Here is a 19,492-nt window from a genome sequence, read left to right on the forward strand (position 1 = left end):
GCTTTTGGTTAAATGACCTCATCCCACACCTTGTGATGACCCCACACTGGGTTTCCCCTAGTGCTGTAGAAACGTAAGGTGGCAGAAAAGCAAATTTCTGCATATTACACAACTTTGTCAGGAGGCAAAGTCACTGTGTGTGTGCAAACATGCAAAGTATGGATCTTCTTAAAGAGAGGAAAAAGCTGTAATGCCAGGGACAAAAGCCATCCCCACCTCAGTGTACCTTGAGAACACACAGGGGTGAAGACATGGGGCAGCCCCAGAGCAAGAGCCTCTGGAGCAGCACTGCCAGCACCACATCTGCCTGCGGCAGCTCATCGGAGCTCCGATTCTTCCACTCCAGGTGGATCCACTCAGAGAGCAAACCCTCCACTTGGCCTGCTGCACCATTTGCAGCGTTTCTGTGCGTGTTTAATGATTCTTGACCAGCCATTTAGCCTAGGAAGTGCCTGTATTGCTTCCCCCCACCCCTCACCCCCTTTCCATAACTGTTGTCACCACCCGCTCAGCGCGCGGCATTGAGTAAGAGGAACCTCCAAGGGCACGGCTGTGAGGGGTACTGGGGTTGCGAGCACATGCGACGTGAAATGGCAAAAATAAAGAGAACAACTGCCAAGAAACTTGACCAAAGCGAAGTGATCAGCAGAAACTGGGCCAAGTTCACAAACCTGTGGGATAATCTTCCACTAAGACTGAAAAACCCCATAACACAAAAGTGATTAAAAGCAGGATTTCTGTAATTTGGTTGGGGGGGGGTAGGAATGTAACAAACTAATTTAAGCTAATGTAATGTTTATAAAGTTACTTAGATAATGACACCATGTATGCCATTATAATCATTAAAACCCAATCTCTGTTTTTTAAAGCAAAAACCTTAGATGATTAACACAAAATCAAGTTGATGTGAAGGCACAATTACTTTTAGAAAAAAAATCAGGAGGTCCTAATATTCTGTAGAATGAGGGAGGATGCAGCTGTATGTCGACAGCTTTCATATCCTCATTTGAATAATGTGGCCTGAATCTGTCACTTTATTCATCCTCCTTATGCTCAGTGTACTCTGCATCAACAACAAATTAAGTTGTAAATAAGAGACAATCATCACTTTTGTTTTTAAGCAGCTTCTGCACGGAGAATTTCAATGTACTGTTTCTTTTTGACAGAAAGAAAGGGATTTTACACTCTGCTTATGTAAGCACAAATATGAGGAAACCAACCGAAATGAAACAATAAGGGAACACTTGAGAACTGCTCCAAAATGTTCTTGGAAGTACATTTCTACCACCACAAAAAAAATATCTCAGTTTTTAATAGGATATCTATAATGAAAACTGTTTAATTTACTGTAAGAATTATTCCTCTTTTGCTCTAAAATTTCGATTCTTTTTTTAGGTTTAATCTAAAACCATCGCCTTTCCTTACCTAGGCACAAACAGGGTACACCTCAACAAGAAGAACAAGTGTATAAAGTCAGGTGTAACCTTTGAGTAACCTTTGATATTCTTAATCTCTACTATAACAACATGATACCATTTCATGAGCAAATACAACATGCAGTAAGGAGGGGAAGGGGGGGGAGGAAGGAGAGAGATTTTCTTACCTTTACATCTGAGAAGTAGGTTTTCAGCATATTGGAACTTGGGTACCGGGTGTAAAAGAACATGAGCTTGGCCTTTTTCAAGTGATTCGGTGACAAGCCTTCCTGCATGTAGGATTGAATTAGTAAAGGAAAATGCTTTTCTTGAGAAAGCTGTTTCTGAATGCACACAGCCAGCAAAGGGCCCCCATCAACACTCCACAGCTCCCCAGACTACAGGAGAAAATGTTAACATTGAAATTGCTGCCCTGTCATTTTCTGTAAAGCAGCTAAATGAGGGATGTGAGGCAGTGCACTCAAACTCTGTCTTTCTTATCAGTTCTGCTGCTGGGTCTTGGGAACCTTGCAAGTTTACGGCTTGTGTACCATATGTATGTTCACTTGTTGCTAAGGAAACAAATGCACGAAGCATGTGCCGCAGAAAACTTATGGGCAGCTTTTCCTCCCTCTCCCTTTGCAATTCCAGCTAGTTTCTTTTACTCTCAGTGTCGTGCCTCTTACACAAAACCAAACGCATGGAAGGCAATCAGAGGCTCTTTCTCATGCTGAGCAATGTTTTTCACGGGCGGTACATCTCACCTGATTCACGCGTGTTGATAAATTCTAACATCTTGAGTCCCTCTCTCCAAAGCTGCTGCTTTGCTTCAGTGGCTGCCTTGCAAATCAAAGCAAGATCTGCAAGAGGCAGAGCCCCTCTGCTGTTCAATCCCCCCCACCACAAACTTGTCGCCTCCTGATTTACACAGTTAACTCCTCCGAGAAGGGAGCTGTATTTGGGGCTAACCAATCGATAAATGCGGGCTAGCAGATCAATAAATGGCCACTTACCCTATAAGGCCGCCTATTTATCCTGGAAACATCATTACCTTTTAGATCTGTAAACAGAAGCAACTCCAAGAGTTCCCAAGGGAATGTGAAGCTAACCATAACAATCTCGGCTTGCTGATTTTGATCCCAGCTTCTTGGCTCTCTTTTGTGAACTGCGTGCTAGGAACGGCTCTGGTCACATCTGTGCCGCAGGCTGGCCCTGCCATTTCCTCAGCAAATTAATGGCTTTATAATTTATCAGAAATGAAGATGCACGTGGAGAAAATCAATGTGGCCCCCACAAGGTCAATTAAGGGTTCTTCCCAGAAGCTTCTCTAAGGACTGTTTCTCCTAAACACAATGGCTGGAAATTTCCCTTGGTTCACACCTTACGAGGGGGGAAGGTCAAGCAAGTTGACAGATGCTCCGCAGCCAAGGTGCCTCTTCCACCTTACAGCACAGAACATCTCATTCCAGGCCTCGAGACGGGAAACCCAGACTCGTTTTTATCAGCAGGCTACTGATTAGCGAGGCTTTTTCAGCAGAATTCCTTTTTCTCTAATTCCTGAAATCTATTGAAACCTTCTCCTTTTATTTCAGTTACAAGGTTCTTGTTTTGGTTGGAAAAATGTAGTATTTAAAAACCAACCAACCAAAAAAAAGCATTGGCAATATTATTTCAAAGGAACTCTTAGTATCTGCAAGAACACGGAAAACGGCTCAGCTGAACTTGCATTTTGTTTTAGATGCTTAATGATTACAAAGAAGATAATTTATGACTGACATACTTCTTGTGCCAAGAGAAGAGTTGAAAGAACCTCCAGTTACCTCCATTAGACTGATAGAGAAGTCTAAAAGAGCATTACACTCTGCAGTGCCATCTGTCAAAATACGTAAGTGAAATAATAGTAGCAAGCTGTCACCTATTGCTTAGTGATAAGAGTTTTAGACAAATCAAAACTTCTACGCCAGAAATCCATTTTGTTATGTGGTCCTTTCAGGAAAGTGGGGGTCCAAAGGGGAACTCCAATAACTAAAAGAAAAGAAAGGGGAAAAGAAATAATCCTAAATCTCCTTAATTTGCAATTCCTCTGATGCTGACAACATGTTATTGCTGGGTTTGGCGTATACTCTCTTTCAATGCGAGCTCAAAGATGGACTTAAACTTCCCCAAAAAGCCCTCTTATTTGCTGGATTTAAGCATATTAGACACTTCTCTAAGCATTTGGATTCCTTCTGCATTTAGAATTTAAGTATTTTTTGCTCTAATGCCAGAGGATATTGACATTGAATGAAACATGTATTAAAAGATGCTCTGAGAATCAAATTCCCAGAAATCCTTCTTTTTTATTATTAAATTTATACTCGTTCTTAAGAAGCAGGCAGCCTTAAAGCGATCTCAAATATACCACAAATCTGTATATCTTGATCGTAAGGGTAACACTCTACTGTGATAAAAGACAGGATCTGTAATAATCTAGCCCAAAATAGTTAATGACAGACTTAAGAGCTAAGAATTAGATAACCCGTTGCTATTTCAGAAAATAAAACCTGAACTGACCAATTGCTTAATTTCCTTTTTAAGTGCTTGGGCTGAAAAGCAACTGTTCTTCCAAGAAAGCACTAGCTGTTTCCAGGATACTTACACACGCACAATGACTCATGATGAAATAGATTCAGTAAACATACAGCTGTACCGAACACGAGCTAAGCCCCATTCAAGGCCAGGAAAGAAAACGAGCACAAATAAATATTAAGGAGGTAAAGGGAGGAGGAGGAGGAGGAGGGGTGCCGAATGGAACGCAAACAAGCTCTGTCCCAGCAGCTCGTGTGGCTTGCCTCAATTCTCTTAGCTATAGCTTTGTAAAGACAGATGACATTCAATTCTATGGGTAATACAAAATAGACAATAACTGCTGAAACTTGAGCCAGCTGCCAGGTGTAAAAAAACACACAAAAAAAAGGAAAGGGAAAAAAAAAGAGAGAAAGAAAGATGATAAATCCATAAATTAATGAAAGACATCTGCTCAGGAACATAAAAGATCAGAGGAACTGTGTACTGCAGCTGAACCTAAAGCGGTGTTCAAACAACCTGAGAGCCTCAGCACTGTGCGTTTACACACACGGCGCAGCCTCACCTCACCAGCAGCACCAGCAGCAAAAAGGCACAATGCTCGGAAACGGGAAGTGCAAGACTGGGAATGGAACATACAACACACACTTGTGTGTTTTAACCGGAGAGGCACACAGGTGGCATTGTGCAGCACTGGACTCATTTGCACTTCAATCCTCCCAGGTAACGCTCCTCTTCCGCAAAAACATCTTGCACTCCTGGTCCTCTCAGCCTGAGCTCCCACAGATGCTCTAACAGGCTTTCCTAGCCCACACATGTATTGAACTGAAGGAAAGGAGGTAAGAATGGGCTGTATCAGGTAAAAAAATCTGCACTAGCAAAGTCAAGCTACTCCTTAAGTTACACCCCAAGTGCCTTTCATCAGCAAAGCTCCAAACAGCTGTAACTCAGAGCAGCATCTTCAAGACCCTCCAAAGAATGGGCTGGCTGGAAAGTATTTGTTCAGTGCTCGGGTTTTATCAACAGCATAGAGTCACCTGTGCTGTACAATCACTCATTATTTAAAGTTTAATGAGTTGAATTTCCTAGTCAGACACAGTAACTCCTCATTGCAAAATGCTGTAATTCCCTACTTCTAGCTTCCACATATGGGGGCTGTAAAACTTACTCCAGTTGGATTGGAATTCTTGTGATAAAGAAATAAACCTGCAGAAAGTTTCACTCGTGTTTTGAAGCCTTCCTGCCAGGGAGAGCAAGAGAAACTTCTTCACCTTTACGCATGTCTCAGCAGCGCACAAACTACTGTTGTGCGTCACTTTTGATCCATGCAAATGTTCTGGGACTGAACAAGGCTATTTTTCTTGAGATGCAAAGAGGATGCATGACAAAGGAAGAGCATGCAGCAAAACAATTCGCTGCCTGTTTCTTTTGCAATTTGAATAAAACTTAATATTTGATTAAACAGATTAGTTTGCAAAGAGACAGCCTGCAGTCATGACCAAGATGGGAATTTCTGCTGCAGGTGCATCTTATCTTGTTTAGCAACATATGCAAACATTAACCATTTCCTTCTGCAACTCAGCAAAGAACCATCTGATACATTTTACAGGCCTTGGTTAAAAACAAAACCCCCCAAAATGCAGGCTAGTTTAAGGCTTTAGCTTACTACTAAAACCTGAACTTGGCTGTATGTGCTAGTCTTATGTTCTCATCCTGACCATACTGTCCAGGAAAACAGATGTTGCTTTCTGCAGGGAAGAAGGATCTGCTTCTCTCAAGAAATATATTCCCTATATGTGCACATTCAAGATGTAAAATAAAAGAGTCTCAACAGAATCAACCACAAACACACCAAGCTCCATATTGTGCTTTTTCCCAGAAACTGCAAACTACCTGGACAAACAAGCTGCTGCTAGGGAAAAACATCCATTCCCACAGCTGAACTGTATACGTTGTGTAGAAACCCTATTTAATAAATCTGTTTGTCCCAACAGGCCTTGTATCTAAACCCAGATCAAACTGCAGCCTGCAATAGTGTCTAGGTAGGAAGATCAGAGCGCTTTCCCAGTGGCAGGGGAAGAAGCAGGGTGAGCAGGGTTAAAGGGAACCTAGCACTCTAGCACCCCGAGTTTCCCCTGTCTGAGCCTTGGAGCAGCTGGGGAATCTCACACCCTTGTTTTAGCAGAAACAACAAGCTCCATTAGTGACCACCAGTGAGAACAAGCAGGAGACATGGGGAGAAATGGCAGGAGTGAGGGAGAGATGCTCCACAGGTGGAGAAGGCCAAGTGGAGCCCTAGGACTCCTAGTTCCCACACTTGTCATTTTCCACCTCTGCCCACTCCTCTCCCAGGATGGAAGAACTACTTTTACACACAAACAATTAGTAAGCCACTGTATTGCTTGGTACAAGTTACTTAACTGTCCTGGCCTGAGTCTTGCCCTTGGCTCCCACTCCTGACCTCAGGGCTGCTTTCCGAGCATCGCTGCTTGCATGTCAATATGCAGGAGAGATTTTCAGTTTGGAATTCCAAAACTAACTGGAAGTAACTGGGATTGATGCTGGATTTAGACCAACTCTGTTTTGCCATACAACATATACAGCAAGGAGATGTCCCTGCTACCAACACAGCAGAGATCCTCTTTCAGGAAAGAGGTCCCTCAAGCATCGTGTCTGCTATCAACTGGCTCTCAAAAACACCAATAACTAAAGAAGGTGCTTTCAAACTAGGAATACTTCCCCCTGTAGAAATGGGTCTATTCATAAAGGTCAGATAACGGCAGTTCTTGACTCAGATTTGACCTAAGTTAGATCAAAGACTGGTGGTGGTGAGCTCTGGACCTGCAGTACCTTCCTTCGTCCCACTGCTGCCCACTGCCATTGGAAGGCTGGAATGTACAGGTGCCCAGCAGGTCTTGAGCCCTGCCAGCACCTGAGGATTTAGCATGTCTACAGCAAATGTGGTTAAATTAATCTACAGCCACCAGTTATTCATCACCTAGAAAATACCCAGTGATGGGGCACAGCCTCAGACATCTGTATTCACAGGATGCCCCTGGAACAGAGACAAGGTCCTCACCATCACTACCATTACTCAGGGACAAGCAGAGTTATTCAGCCACAATTACTTTCATCAACTCGGGAACCAAATCAGCTGCATCTAAGGCTCTGTGCTTGTGCTGTTGCATTCTGCTGGGATCCTGGATTTGGGAAAAAATGTCCATCTACACTTAACGTGAATCAGCAACTTTACCATCAGGCAGACATGGGGGTTTTATTCACTTTTAGTATGACTGTGCTTGGAAAAAAAGGATCTTTTGACCAAAAAGGACATTAGGGGGAAAGATGGAAGGAGTGGGAGGTGTTATTGAAGAAAAAAACCCTATTTTCCAGGGAAAAAAAAACCAACAAAAAAAAGATCACTACTATGTCTGGATGTGCCTAAATACAGCCAGAGATGGATTTTCTTTCCCCCTAACTAAAGGCTGCTATTGAGCTAAAAAGCGAGATTTTATTCTCATCCTGTTTTTCTTTTCCAAGCAGGGGAAGTGTCCTGTAACTTTAATACAGCTGAAGTTTTATATTTAATTGTTCTCTTTAGCTTTCCAAAATAATTTGCTTTGTGTACGTTAGGACAAAAGATTTCAGTGTATGGCTGAACAGAGGTTAATCATGCATAGCAGGCAGCTGCACAAGGGCTGAGGAACAGACCTCTGGGTGGGGGAAAGAACTTGATGCAGGCTGAATATACCAGTACCTGTGTCTTTTATGCTTCATTTCCCTTACACACTTGGGAGCCGAAGGCTCACCAACGACTGAACCATGGCTCTCTGCGAGCCCCAGCCATGACACCATTAACATGGGTCACACACTGGCCTGGCAGGGGAGGGAATGAAGGTGGCCATGGCTTGAACTGTTTCTGGTCAATGCACCCTCCATCACCTCCCCAGCCCAGGCAAACCCACTGCCATCTGTACCATGGGCTTGGCTGTTTCCTGACCAGGGGCGGTCAAAAAGGCTGGGAGAGGGACCATGGCTTGATTATGTGAACAGCACTGCTGAAGGAGCAACATAGACAACACACAGAATCACAGAACAGTTTTGGCTGGAAAGGACCTTAAGATGACCCAGTTCCAACCCCCTGCCATGGGCAGGGAACACCTCACCCAAGGCCCTTGAACACTGCCAGGGATGGGGCAGCCACAGCTTCTCTGGGCACCCTGTGCCAGCGCCTCAGCACCCTCACAGGGAACAGCTTCTGCCTTAGCTCTAACCTGAACTTGCCCTGTTTCACTTTGAACCCATCACCCCTTGTCCTATGGCTGCAGTCCCTGATGAAGAGTCCCTCTCCAGCATCCTTGTAGCCCCCTTCAGACACTGGAAGCTGCTCTTTGGTCTCCACGCAGCTTCTCTTCTCCAGGCTGAACAGACAACCTGAACCTCCTCCAAATCCAGGGTAGCCAGTTCTGTTTCCTTTTGGAGAGGGCTCACATCATCCCTAGCCTGTCTTTTGTTGGCAACATACCTATAGAAGCCCTTCCTGTTATCTCTACCTGGGCCTCCAGCATTTAATTTGGCCTCACCAAGCCCCCAGGTAGGCTTGGCCATGGCCCCTTGTCCTTTCCCACCAAGCCACTGCCAGGATATGGCCTCGCCTGTCAAAAAGGATATTGCACTTCCCGAGTAGGGCGAGATTTCGGACATGTCTTGCAGATCACCGCACTCTGACTTGATGAGGGACAAGGAGAGACCCTCGGCGGCGCTGGGGGGGTGTGCCGGTGAGCAAGGGTGATGGTTCATGTGGTGCGACGACATCTTGGTCCTCAGGCTGGTGGTCTCCCGTGTCAGGTCAAGGGATTCAGGGGAGGAGCGGTCCTTCCCTGGGAAGGAGGCTGACGGTGCACCCAGGGGGCTCTGGAAGGGGTAGGCCATGAGGGGCAGCGGGAAGGGGTGTCGGAAGGAGGAGGTGGAGAAGCCAGCGGTGGCCGAGAGCGGGGATTGATGCAGCGAGGCGTGATGGCCTCCCGCCGGCGGAGCCGAGGCCGCTTGGTCAGAGGAGTTCTTGCGGACGACAAGGGGCAGCGCCTCGGTTTGGTCGGTGGCGCCGGGCATGGGGACGCTGCCAAAGGTGTCGAGGGGGTTGGGAATGATGACGTCCCCAAAGCACTGCAGGCGCTGGTTGGCCGTGTGGAAGTTGTGGTTCTCCCCGTTAACGGCGAACCTCGCCTGCGGGATCTGGAGGGGTGGGAAGACCTGAGGAAGCTGGCGGGAGGGCTTGGAGGAGAAAACTTTGACCACCGTGTCCACAACCTGCGACATGGCAGTGTTCAACTCCTGCTTCAGTGTCTCGGCCAAGTGCTTGCCTTCGGGGTGGAAGGCATTGGGCCCTTGCTCCTTCTCCTTGGGACCTTCTCTTTTTGGCTTGTTCTCCGCTACCTCCTGCTCGCGGATGAGGGCCCGTGCCCGGTCGATGAACTGCCCCGGGTCCAGCTCACACATCTCATTGTCCGACCTGCCGACGGAGTCGCCCGCCCTCGCGTCCATGGTTTCGGAGCGCATGCTGTCTTCAGACAGGTTGCCATCTTCATCATTTTCAGAGTCAGTGCTGTCGTAGATCTGGTAGAACTTCTCCTGCAGCTGGCGCAGCTGCTTCTGCATGTCCTCCAGCTGCTGCTTCAGCTGTCTGCGCTCCTCTCGCTTCTGCTCCTTCCTTGCCGAAACCAGCTGCTGGAAACTCTGCTGCTGCTGCTGCGGCAGCTTTTGCTTGCGCTTGTTTTCTCTGTAACTTTCTCGGGGGCTCACGGACTGCGGAGCTATTTCTCTTTCGTTTTCATTGCCCCTTAATGCCACGCTGGGGGAATGGCTCATACCCCGAATTATATTCTCAACCCGGGCGCGTTTAGCTCTCAGGTGCTCATCGCATAACCGATCCACATCAAACTGGCTCATAGTCGGCCTGCCAAAAGGGGAAAGACACTCTTGGGGGCTGTCTCTTGAAGAGTTGCTGCATACATCCTCCTGATGTACTTCTGAGCCTGTACTAGAGAGACCGCTGGCTTGGAAACTGGGCTCCGTGCCACCATTTTTGTTCATGTTATTTTTCAACAGCTGGGAAATTATGGTTGCTCCTGGAAAAGGCATCATGGCATCTTCATACGAGTTCGCCCTCTTCAGCAGCTTGCGGAGTACATTTGACTTTTCCCCATCTGCATGCTGCACCACTGAATACTCGACATCCTGCTCTGAACCTTGGGGATTCATGGCACTAAAAAACGTTGCTCTCGCCTTTGCAAAAAATGCAGATGCTGTCCCTACCGTCCTTTTCACTCCAATGTCAACTCTTCTTCTCTTGGTTTGCCTGCTTAAGAGGGCTGTGCTGTCATGGTCAGGCATCACTGGACTGTTATTGTGCCATCTTCAAAAGCTTGTCAGCTGGGCTCAGCTCAAGAATCCTGGGACCCTGGCCAACAGAACAAAAGGACTGATGAATCATTTTCTTTAAATTTCTCCAAATTTCCTGACCTCAATCCTGAATAAAATGCAAAATGCATAGGCTCTGGGATTTATGGCACATTACAATTATTGCAATTTATTATGCACTCTGCTTGAAATGAAACATTTTTAAATATTTCTGCTCCACTGGTTTAAGATGGATTAAGATTTAAAAAAGCAAAAACTGCTTAAGCACCAGTAATATGATTCTCTTGCACAAATGCCTAAAATGATACTGTTTATCTTCAGAAGAAAGAGTAGATTAGAAGAACACAGCCTCATGACAACCAATTGATTAAATTTAGGGCATTGAGATACATGTTACAAAAGAAGATGAAAGTACTCCTTGGTTAAGATTTATTGTTAAAACAAGAAATTGTATAAAATTTGGATTAAAAAAGAAATCAATTGCTATGTAAAAGCCATAATTGTAGTTTTGCTTTTTAAAGAGAGATAAAACCGTTAAATAAGCCTCCAAAGGTCAAAATATCAACTTGCACATAATTGTAGGTAGGATAGAATAGGTGTATGTGAAAGGCAAAGAAATCACAGATGCATTTAGATTTACACTGGGGGGGGGGGGGAAAGCGCTTCTATTAAATCATTAGGGAAACATTCATTCAGCAATGCAAAAATGCATTAAAATATTTTATGATTGGGATGACAATATTTACAGAGATGTGATCAAATAAAGGCCAAAATGCAGTTCATTAACAGAGCCTTGTCTGTACCACTGACTAGCCATGACAGTGGTTTGAATTCTCCATACATTCCTTCCCTTGTCTTAACTTCCATTCTCCAAGCAAGCCCCGCTACCAAAGGCTGAAGATTCTGTATTTCCTACACTAAAATACATGACACTACATTTTTTGCATAGCAGAAACAAGGCATGTTCAGTGCCACATCTCTCTGCTTGGAGAAAAATCCCCAAGAACAGTGTACCAAATGCCCAGTAGAGCCCTTCTTACATGGAGTATTTTTGAACACACAGGATCTTATTTCCTGTGACATGCAGAAAAGATGAGAAAAAATATGGGAAGATGAAAGAAATAACATCAATCAGCTGCGTGAGAAAGGAAGATACCTTCCCTTTATATGAATTCGCATTGTTTCCCAGGAACACAGCATAAAAAGATAACACACTTCCTTGCATTTTGCAAAAGGCTCTTGACATAATTTGTGACTTATTAACTAGTGATGCTAAACTCGCACCGCACATAAAGCACTAGACACACTTTCCTCTTTCTTAACATTTAACACTGGGGGGAATTAACGTCTTTTTCATGCAACGCTTATCTAATACTAAACTTTACATTTGCTTAACAGAGCACAATCTTCACAATAACAGGGTATATTGCCAAAGGCAGCATGCAGACTTTTTGGAATTGCTCCCATCTCTTTCGGTTCACCTGTAAAAACATCTACGTGCTCCCTAGGACTGCATCTGTGGCTAGTTTTAAAGAATGACTATCCATGCAAATAGACATAATTTCAGCATGAAATAATCTGTAAAATCAAGACAGGAGCCAGTGCTTAGTTTGCAACCAGGATGAAAAAAACAAGAAGCTTTTAATACTTAGAAGCATTATGTTTATTCTGCAGCCTTTGCCCATGTATTGTGGATGTACTACAAGAATTTGGTGTCAGAGACAGTTATGCAAGGGACCTGATGTTTGTTTACATTACTGGCTCCTTGCATACAGGAAAGCAAAGAGTGATAAAACCCACAAAAACACCACCAAAAAAGTGTTGTGAATTCAGACGGGAAATCCAGAGCCTCACACTGCTATCAGGTCACTGTCTTCAAAGATCCCTCCTTAGCAAGAAGCGCGTTAAGCAAGTCAAGTTTGGCTACCTCACAATCAGATAAATATCAAAATCAAAAATAGCAAGGAGTTCTGTCGCAGGGGCCCAATGCTACCACCTGCACAGCAGGCAGCATCCCACCCTGCGAGCAACTCCCCTGCAGTCCAGGGTACCAAAATCATGTTAGGGGTGGTAGGATCAGGCCCTGCTTGGAAGTATGCCTTGCAAAAGACTGTTTCCTGCTTTCTCTCAGCTAATGCAAATGGAGTTTTTCAGGGGGCAGAATCAAGCTTTTACAATTAGGTCTTCATCTTAACAAAAAACCTGAGGAGTTGACATTTCAGAGGGGCTGGTTTTGCAGATAAATGGCCAGGTCCTCGGGGGTGGGAAGGGGTGACTACCACAGGGGGTTTTGAGCAGGTGAGGCTGGCACAGAATAAACCAGGGTCAAGGTTGACCTCTCAGTCTAGTGGTGTGCATTTGAAAGTGATATAAACTAATTGCAAGATAACCAAAAGCACTCTTGCCTATTGCATGGAAGATAGTCTAAAAGTATTCTCCAGATAGATAAGACTTGCCAGTAAGGAAAAGAAAAAACAATAAAGGAAAAAAAACCAACATGCCAACACTACCAAAAAAACCTTCACACTTTTCCTTCCTTTCCTGTAGTCAAGCTACGCTTGATTGAGATCCAGCAATAAGTTCCCAGACTCACAACGAAAACCTCATGTCAGGTTTCGGGTTTTGCACATTTCCCAGTAAATGTGAGGTGCCTGACCACTGTTTGCCTCTCTCTTGCCCAATCCCAACCAAGGACACACATGGGGAGGGCTTGCTGTACCCTTGAGTCAGAAGCTCAGGAAGTAGGCTGTCCTTCACCAGGTTGGAAGGTCATTACCACGCATCCTTCCTCCCCAGTGTCCATTTTCCTCTCCCTGAGCCCCTCTACCAGCAGCTGCCCTCCAGCCAATTCCTGCCACTGCATGAGGTGCTCCAGACGGATGCGCCCTCCTACCCTCGCTGGAAGCTGAAGGCATTGGAGTTATCGTACACTTAACCTGGGTATTAAGCAATATCTTCCATTTGCCCTGGTGTTATCCTGAGCCTACAGACTGCCAGCTTTAAGGCTTAAATATGAGAAATAGTTCTACTTTAGCCTGATGAAACAGAATGGGTATCGAATGGCCAGTTAATACTTCAGTCTCAGAGGACCAAAACCAATTCACACCTCAAGGAAAGCGGGATGGCACATACAGCGGGATGCAGAATCCCAGCCATGACAGGCAGACTTCGAGACTGATTAGATTAGGACTGATTAAATAAGCAACTCCTGGGGGTATAAAAATAAATAATTAGGAAGTGTGTATCCTTTAGGTTATACCAGTACTTTGGCTGCACATTGTCTCAAAACTGTATTTCATATATCTAATATCTCTGTACAGCTACCCAGAAATACATAGCTTAGGCTGGCAAGATGTATGTAGAAATCTTCAGAAGCACCGCTTCTCTCAAAGTTCCAGAGGTTTAAACCTGTGAAGGTTAAATTTGCTTTACACCTCACTTTGATACTCCTCGCATGCCAAGTGCTAAACTCCCTGTCCACACCTCAAGCCTCAACTCGCACGATGCGGCTTCCTCAGAAACCAAACATCTTCCATGCCCACAGTTACAAATCATTCCTCGGCACTCTCTAAGTCCATCCATAAACATAGCAGTAGTATTTATTTACGAATTTACTTTCAACCCTTTTGTTTAAGGAGATACAATTACAAAGTAGCTATGAATAACCTCGTAACAGCACAGCAGCTACAGACATGGCATTATTTCATATCCATTTGATAGGCATTGACATTTTAACTGGAAACAGATTAATTTCTAGGGATCCAAGAGTCATTGTTACCAAACCTTCAGCTAGAATGCTCTGTAGAGAGGAATATGTCAGGTATTTCACCGCACTCATTACAAATCAATCCATTTCCGTGCTCTATTTTGTTAACTCATCTCGATCTACAAAGATGCTAATAATTTTCTCCTGGATTAATTCATACACTTATGAGATGCAAAGGAGATGTAAATTCAAGTCCACCTTCTTCAGCCACCCTGAAGGACCCCAGCCTAACCTACACGGCCATTAAACACACAGCAGCAAAGTGCTAAACTTGACGAATATTCACGGATGAATTCAAGGAGATGTCATTTCATAGAGCTGAAATTGGCCTATCTTTTCTCAAGCCGAGTACTTTCTTTGGTCCAGCATCTGCCTGTTTCATGTCAGCCTATTATGCCAATATCACATAAGAAATGTAACACTCTTCTGCTAATAGAAATACTCAGATCTTTCACTCTGAAGCGCTACGCTGGGTATGGCTTTGCCAGAATCAACCAGGAAGCACAGGGTAAAAATTATTCCGGTCAACAGCATTCCATGCACAAAACCACAGCTCAGATTTGAAGAACAGATGACAACTATTCACCATAGATCTGTTCAGTGCTAAAATCACGTCAGCCACTAATGGGAAAGCACTACCTTCCTGTGCAGCTCTGACACAAGTTTTCCTGGGAGAAAGGGTTATCTGGCCCCTGTAGCTGAGATGTCTAAATTGAAACAAGGCAGAAATGATGAGCAACTGTTTGTGCAGCAGCAACTACTTCATTAGGATTTCTCCATAAGAAGATGTAAAAATTAGAGCCTGATTTACTTCAAAATTATGCCACCTGCTAAAAGAGCCTTAAAGGAAAAAAGTGACCCTTGTTTTAGGAACCTGGTGATACCCAATCCAGCAAGGTGTTCAGCATGCCAAACATCCGCGATTCCCATCGGCTGCAGGGGGATTTGAGAGAGCTCACTAACAGGAGGCATTCAGCATCTCATTAGTTCAGGCCTTTATTTTGGGGAGACGAAGGGCCCTCCATCACACAGCGGTGCTCAGCACTGCTCGAAGACACAGACTCTTTGAATGAGAAAAAGAAAGCAAGCTGCTCCAGGTAGAAAACTGAAAACATTCTCCTCCTCTTAGGCCAGTTTGGTCCTTGCTATTTCACTGATCATGAAGAAAATAACTCACATGGTCTCTGTGCAGAGACCAGACTGAAACGTTCTCAAGATTCCTACGACAAAGTCAGCCCAAGTTTTCCAAGACATTTTCTTTCTATGCTCCATGATGTCGTTAAAATCCCAGTTCTTGGATTAGTTACCTTAGCAGTTAGGCTGCACTTTGAGGCAGAATAAATCATTACTTGGAGACTACAAAGTGCGGTATTTACAATTCTGCCCCGAATCGAATTAAACTCCAATTTCAAAATGTGTCCAATCTTATGAATATCTTAATTTATCAACTGATAATAAAAAGGAGAAGTCATATAAACCAGTCACACAAACCGAGAGGCCTCAGAGTTCAGCTGGCAGGGAAGTGAACTGTATATACTGGCAGTGCCACTCAGTGAATGTCAGCCACCTCACAGAATAATTTCATAGGGAAAAGTAGGAACGCTGTACTTTTTATCGCAGTTCAACTCATGATAGCCTGTCTACCCTTGAAATAAACATTTCAGTGTGTGACATCACTGCTAAAGGTAAGCTCTGGACAAAAAGCAGCTAAAATAAACGCAAAAAGAGCTGCAGTGGTTGTGAACTTTTTGTGATTGATGGCAACTCACTAAAAAGCTGCGAGAAGAAGATGTAATGGGAATGAGCCCCGTGAAAATCTGCGGCTGAGGAAACTGCCTCCCTACAATTCACCCTGCGCGCTGCCAAACCTCTGCAGATGATGGAAGTGACAAATAACCTGAGCTTACACACCTCGCGGTGCCACAACCGTGCTTCCGTACCCTGCGCTAGACAACGCCGGCCCCTTCCACCACCCAGCTACGGCCAGGGATGCGCCGATGAGCTTCCAGGTGCCCTCCGCCTGGCAGGAGGGCTTTGAGGTGACACTAGCAGGGCACCCAGGACCGCCGCTGCCTTCGGGACCTGTGGGAAAGCGGCGGGATTCCAAACTCTCTCCCTGGCAACTTTTGCCCGACATCCAAGGGCACCTCTACGCTGCGGCCGTTTCCCCACCAGCCCTGACCGGCATCTCCTACCCTGTCTCCGACGCCAAACTGATGCCCTCCGCGGGGGTTACTCCCGCAGGCGGACACGCGTCCGTGCCGCAGACCCCTCCGGAGCTCCGGACGCGCCGCACACACCGCGGCCGGCCCCAATCCCCCAGGCACTGCCACCCAACTCGCTCCGCGCCCGCCCAGCGCACCTGCCCGCGCCCCGCGCACCTGCCCGGCGCGATCGCGGCGCATACGCGCAACTTTCTCCGCCCGCTCCCGTCGGGCCCCGCATTTTCGGTGACCCCCTTCGAGCCCGTCCCAGGCCCTGTATCCCAACCCTGCGCCCCCAGCACCGACCCCTCCTGCGCTTTAACTCCGTTTAAACACATGGCAAAGTACGCCGGGTCACTCGGCCGATAAAGAGAATATCAAGAAAAGGCAGGAATATCTGCACCAAAGGGCACGGGGAAATTAAATGCTCCCTCCCACCTCCCCGATAATAAAACAAACAACAAGCAAACAAGGAGAAAGTAGCAATAATCCTCATCTTTTCCCAGATCAAGGCTCTCATCCCGCGACTTGCATTTGATCTCCTGTGCTCGCTACCTACCCCTCTGATCCCATTTTCCATGCATTTCCACAATTCGCAGCTCGTCCCACCCTTGGAAACGAAAAAGAAAAGAAAAAAGGGAAAAAAGTAATTGCAAGGATAAGGAGAGTGAGGGTAAAAACTCCCTGCCCTTCCCGGCCGGGCTGAGAACAGGAGAACTAGCGACATGCAAATGGCAAGCAAATTGGAAGAGACAAAAAGCCAGGCGGCTATAATAAACCAGACAAAGAGGCGGCTCGGGGGAGCGGAGCGGGAGTTCAGCGCAGGGGACGGGGAACTTCGGCGAGGACGGGGTGGGGAAAGAGCTCGGAACAACAAAAAAGAAGCCAAATACTCGTTCCCGCAACCCTGCGCTCCAGCCCGCGGCAGGAACCAAAGGCCGGTCCGCGGAAAGTGGCAGTGCCGAGGGAAGGGGGGGGTCACCTAACACTTGCTCTGGGGCCCGAGGCCGGCTGCGGAGAGCGCTCCGCGCAGCGCGGTGCTCAGGAACCCCCCCAGCCGCTCTCCCTGCCCGGGGCCGCGCTGCTCGGCGGGGACAGTCCCTGCAGTTTTGTCCCCTTGGAGGAAGAAGCGCAGGTTGGGTAACGGTGATGGGTATTTTGCTGGGGAGATCATCGTCCCCCGTCAACAACCCCCCCACGGCCGTTCGGAGCAGTGCAAGGATTAAAAAGGAATAGAAGAAAAAGGGGAAAGAAGCGGGAGGGACGGAGGGGGCGCGGAGCGGCAGCGGGTACTTACTCGGTGCAAAAGGCGACGACGCTGCAGCCTCTGGGTTTGCGTGGGGTCGGTCGGTCTGTCGGTGGTTTCGGTTGTGTTTTGGGCTTGCCGGTGTAACGCGGGGAGGGGGGGGACACCCGCACCAACGCACATGCACACCACCCGCGCGCGCCCCGCACACGCGGACACGCGGACGGGCGCACGCGCAAGCTCCGCGGATGAGGAGCGGGATAAACTGGGAAAGAGAGAGAGAGAGAGAGAGGGAGGAGGGAAAGAGGGGAGGGATTGGGAGGGAAAGAGGGGAGAGAGTGCGGGCAGCGGGAGCGGAGCGGCGGCGGCAGCGGGTCGCGGGGCAGGGCAGGGCTGGGCTGGGCTGGGGCCGGGGCTGTCCGAGCCGAGCGATCGCTCCGCACCGCCACAAGATTTACTTTAAGACACAGCTGAAGGAAACAGGAAGACTAGACGTCACGCTCGGAGTGACGTGAGCCCGGCCCGGCGCCCAATCGGGATGCTCCTTGGGACGGACGGGGGGGACGGGGAGAACTTGGCAGGAGCGGGGAGAGAGAACAGGGAATAACGTGGGGAGGAGGGGGTTAGGGGGGGGGTGTGAGGGAAGCGCCGCCCCGCACCCGCGGGAAGGTGCGGACGGTTCGCACCTGCGGACGGACGGATGGACGGAAGAGGCCCGACGGGGCGCCCCCCCCCCATTGCTCCCCCCCCACGTGGCGGACAAAAGCCGCCCCGCGTAAGGGAAAGGAGGGGGAGACAGAGAAACTTTAGGGAAGTCTTCGCCGTGTTCCATGCGGGATGTTTCCCCCCTGCGGGAAAGCTTCACAGAGGAGGAGTGCGGGGAGCTGCTGCCCCGGGGTGCGCGTCCTTCACGCGTTAAGCATCGGGTGCTGCTCCCCAAAGCGGGTCACAAACTTCCAGGGGACCGGAGCGGTGGCAGCGTCCCCATGTGCGGAGCGGAAAATAAACACAGAAACGAGAGTCAGGTTGCGCGGCGTGCAACAGCCGCCGGTGCGCACACCCCGTGTCCGCACCGGCGCTCCCGGCCCCCCCGTGCAGGGCTCCCCAAGTTTCGGGCAACTTGACCCCATCCCTAGGTGGACACAGCCTGGGAAAGCGTTGGGAAAACGTGCTTTGGGGATAGAAACACTAAAGAGGATCTTGCCGGCGAGTCCGGCAGCAACACGGAGCAGAGCCCGCAGGGAGCGTTTTGTCTCGCCGGGAGCGCAGGTTTCCGCGCTGCGGAGCCGGGAGCGCCGCACTCCGGCCCCGGTGTCCGCGGAGGGTGGCCCGGCCGCCGCCGGCTGGGGGGCGAGGCTTCCAGAGGGAAAACTGCCTAAGGCTTGCAAGGGAATAAATGGATGCGAGGGAATAGCGTCCTGCCGAGGGACGGGAGGCGGCGGAGCGCTGCAGGGCGCTCGGCGGCAGGTAAGGACGGCGCTGGCCCGCCGGGCCCGTCCGAGCCCGCCCCTCGGGGCTGCCGTGAGGGCCGATGGGGCTTGAGGGACAGGGACCCCGAGGGGAGGGGAGAGCCAGGACGGGGCTGGGGCCGGGGCAGGCCCGGTTTGCACGGGCATCCCCTGCCCAAACTTGCGCCGTCGCTCGGTGCCAGCAGCGAGGGGCTGGGCTGTGCCTCAGCCCCTGCCCGCCCCACTGCTGTGGGCCTGCCCTGCCCGCGGGGGGAAGCGTGGCTCCCTGCATCGGCGCTTTGGGGTCAGTAATGCGGGTGGGTGAGCGATGGGGCAAACCAAGCCGCGCCGATCACTAAGAAAGCGCTAGGGACGGGCAGAGCTGCAGCTGCGAAGCGGTTACTGCGCTAAGACAAACTTAAATGTCC

General features: G+C 48.1%; 1 protein-coding gene across 1 annotated transcript in view; it reads right to left on the reverse strand.

Moving 5' to 3' along the window:
* PROX1 (prospero homeobox 1) overlaps nucleotides 1-17,699 on the reverse strand; it is a 44,179-nt gene extending 26,480 nt beyond the window's left edge. Inside the window, exons 1-3 of the mRNA XM_005143872.3 lie at nucleotides 17,668-17,699; nucleotides 8,652-10,440; nucleotides 1,604-1,711 (exon numbers count right to left, since the gene is read on the reverse strand). Of these exons, the coding sequence (XP_005143929.1) occupies nucleotides 1,604-1,711; nucleotides 8,652-10,373 (1,830 nt within the window). The 5' untranslated portion in view covers nucleotides 10,374-10,440; nucleotides 17,668-17,699. The remainder of the gene's footprint in view (nucleotides 1-1,603; nucleotides 1,712-8,651; nucleotides 10,441-17,667) is intronic.
* Between the last annotated feature and the right edge of the window lie 1,793 nt (nucleotides 17,700-19,492).

Source organism: Melopsittacus undulatus, chromosome 3 (assembly GCF_012275295.1).
Source record: "Melopsittacus undulatus isolate bMelUnd1 chromosome 3, bMelUnd1.mat.Z, whole genome shotgun sequence".
Lineage (NCBI taxonomy): Eukaryota > Metazoa > Chordata > Aves > Psittaciformes > Psittaculidae > Melopsittacus > Melopsittacus undulatus.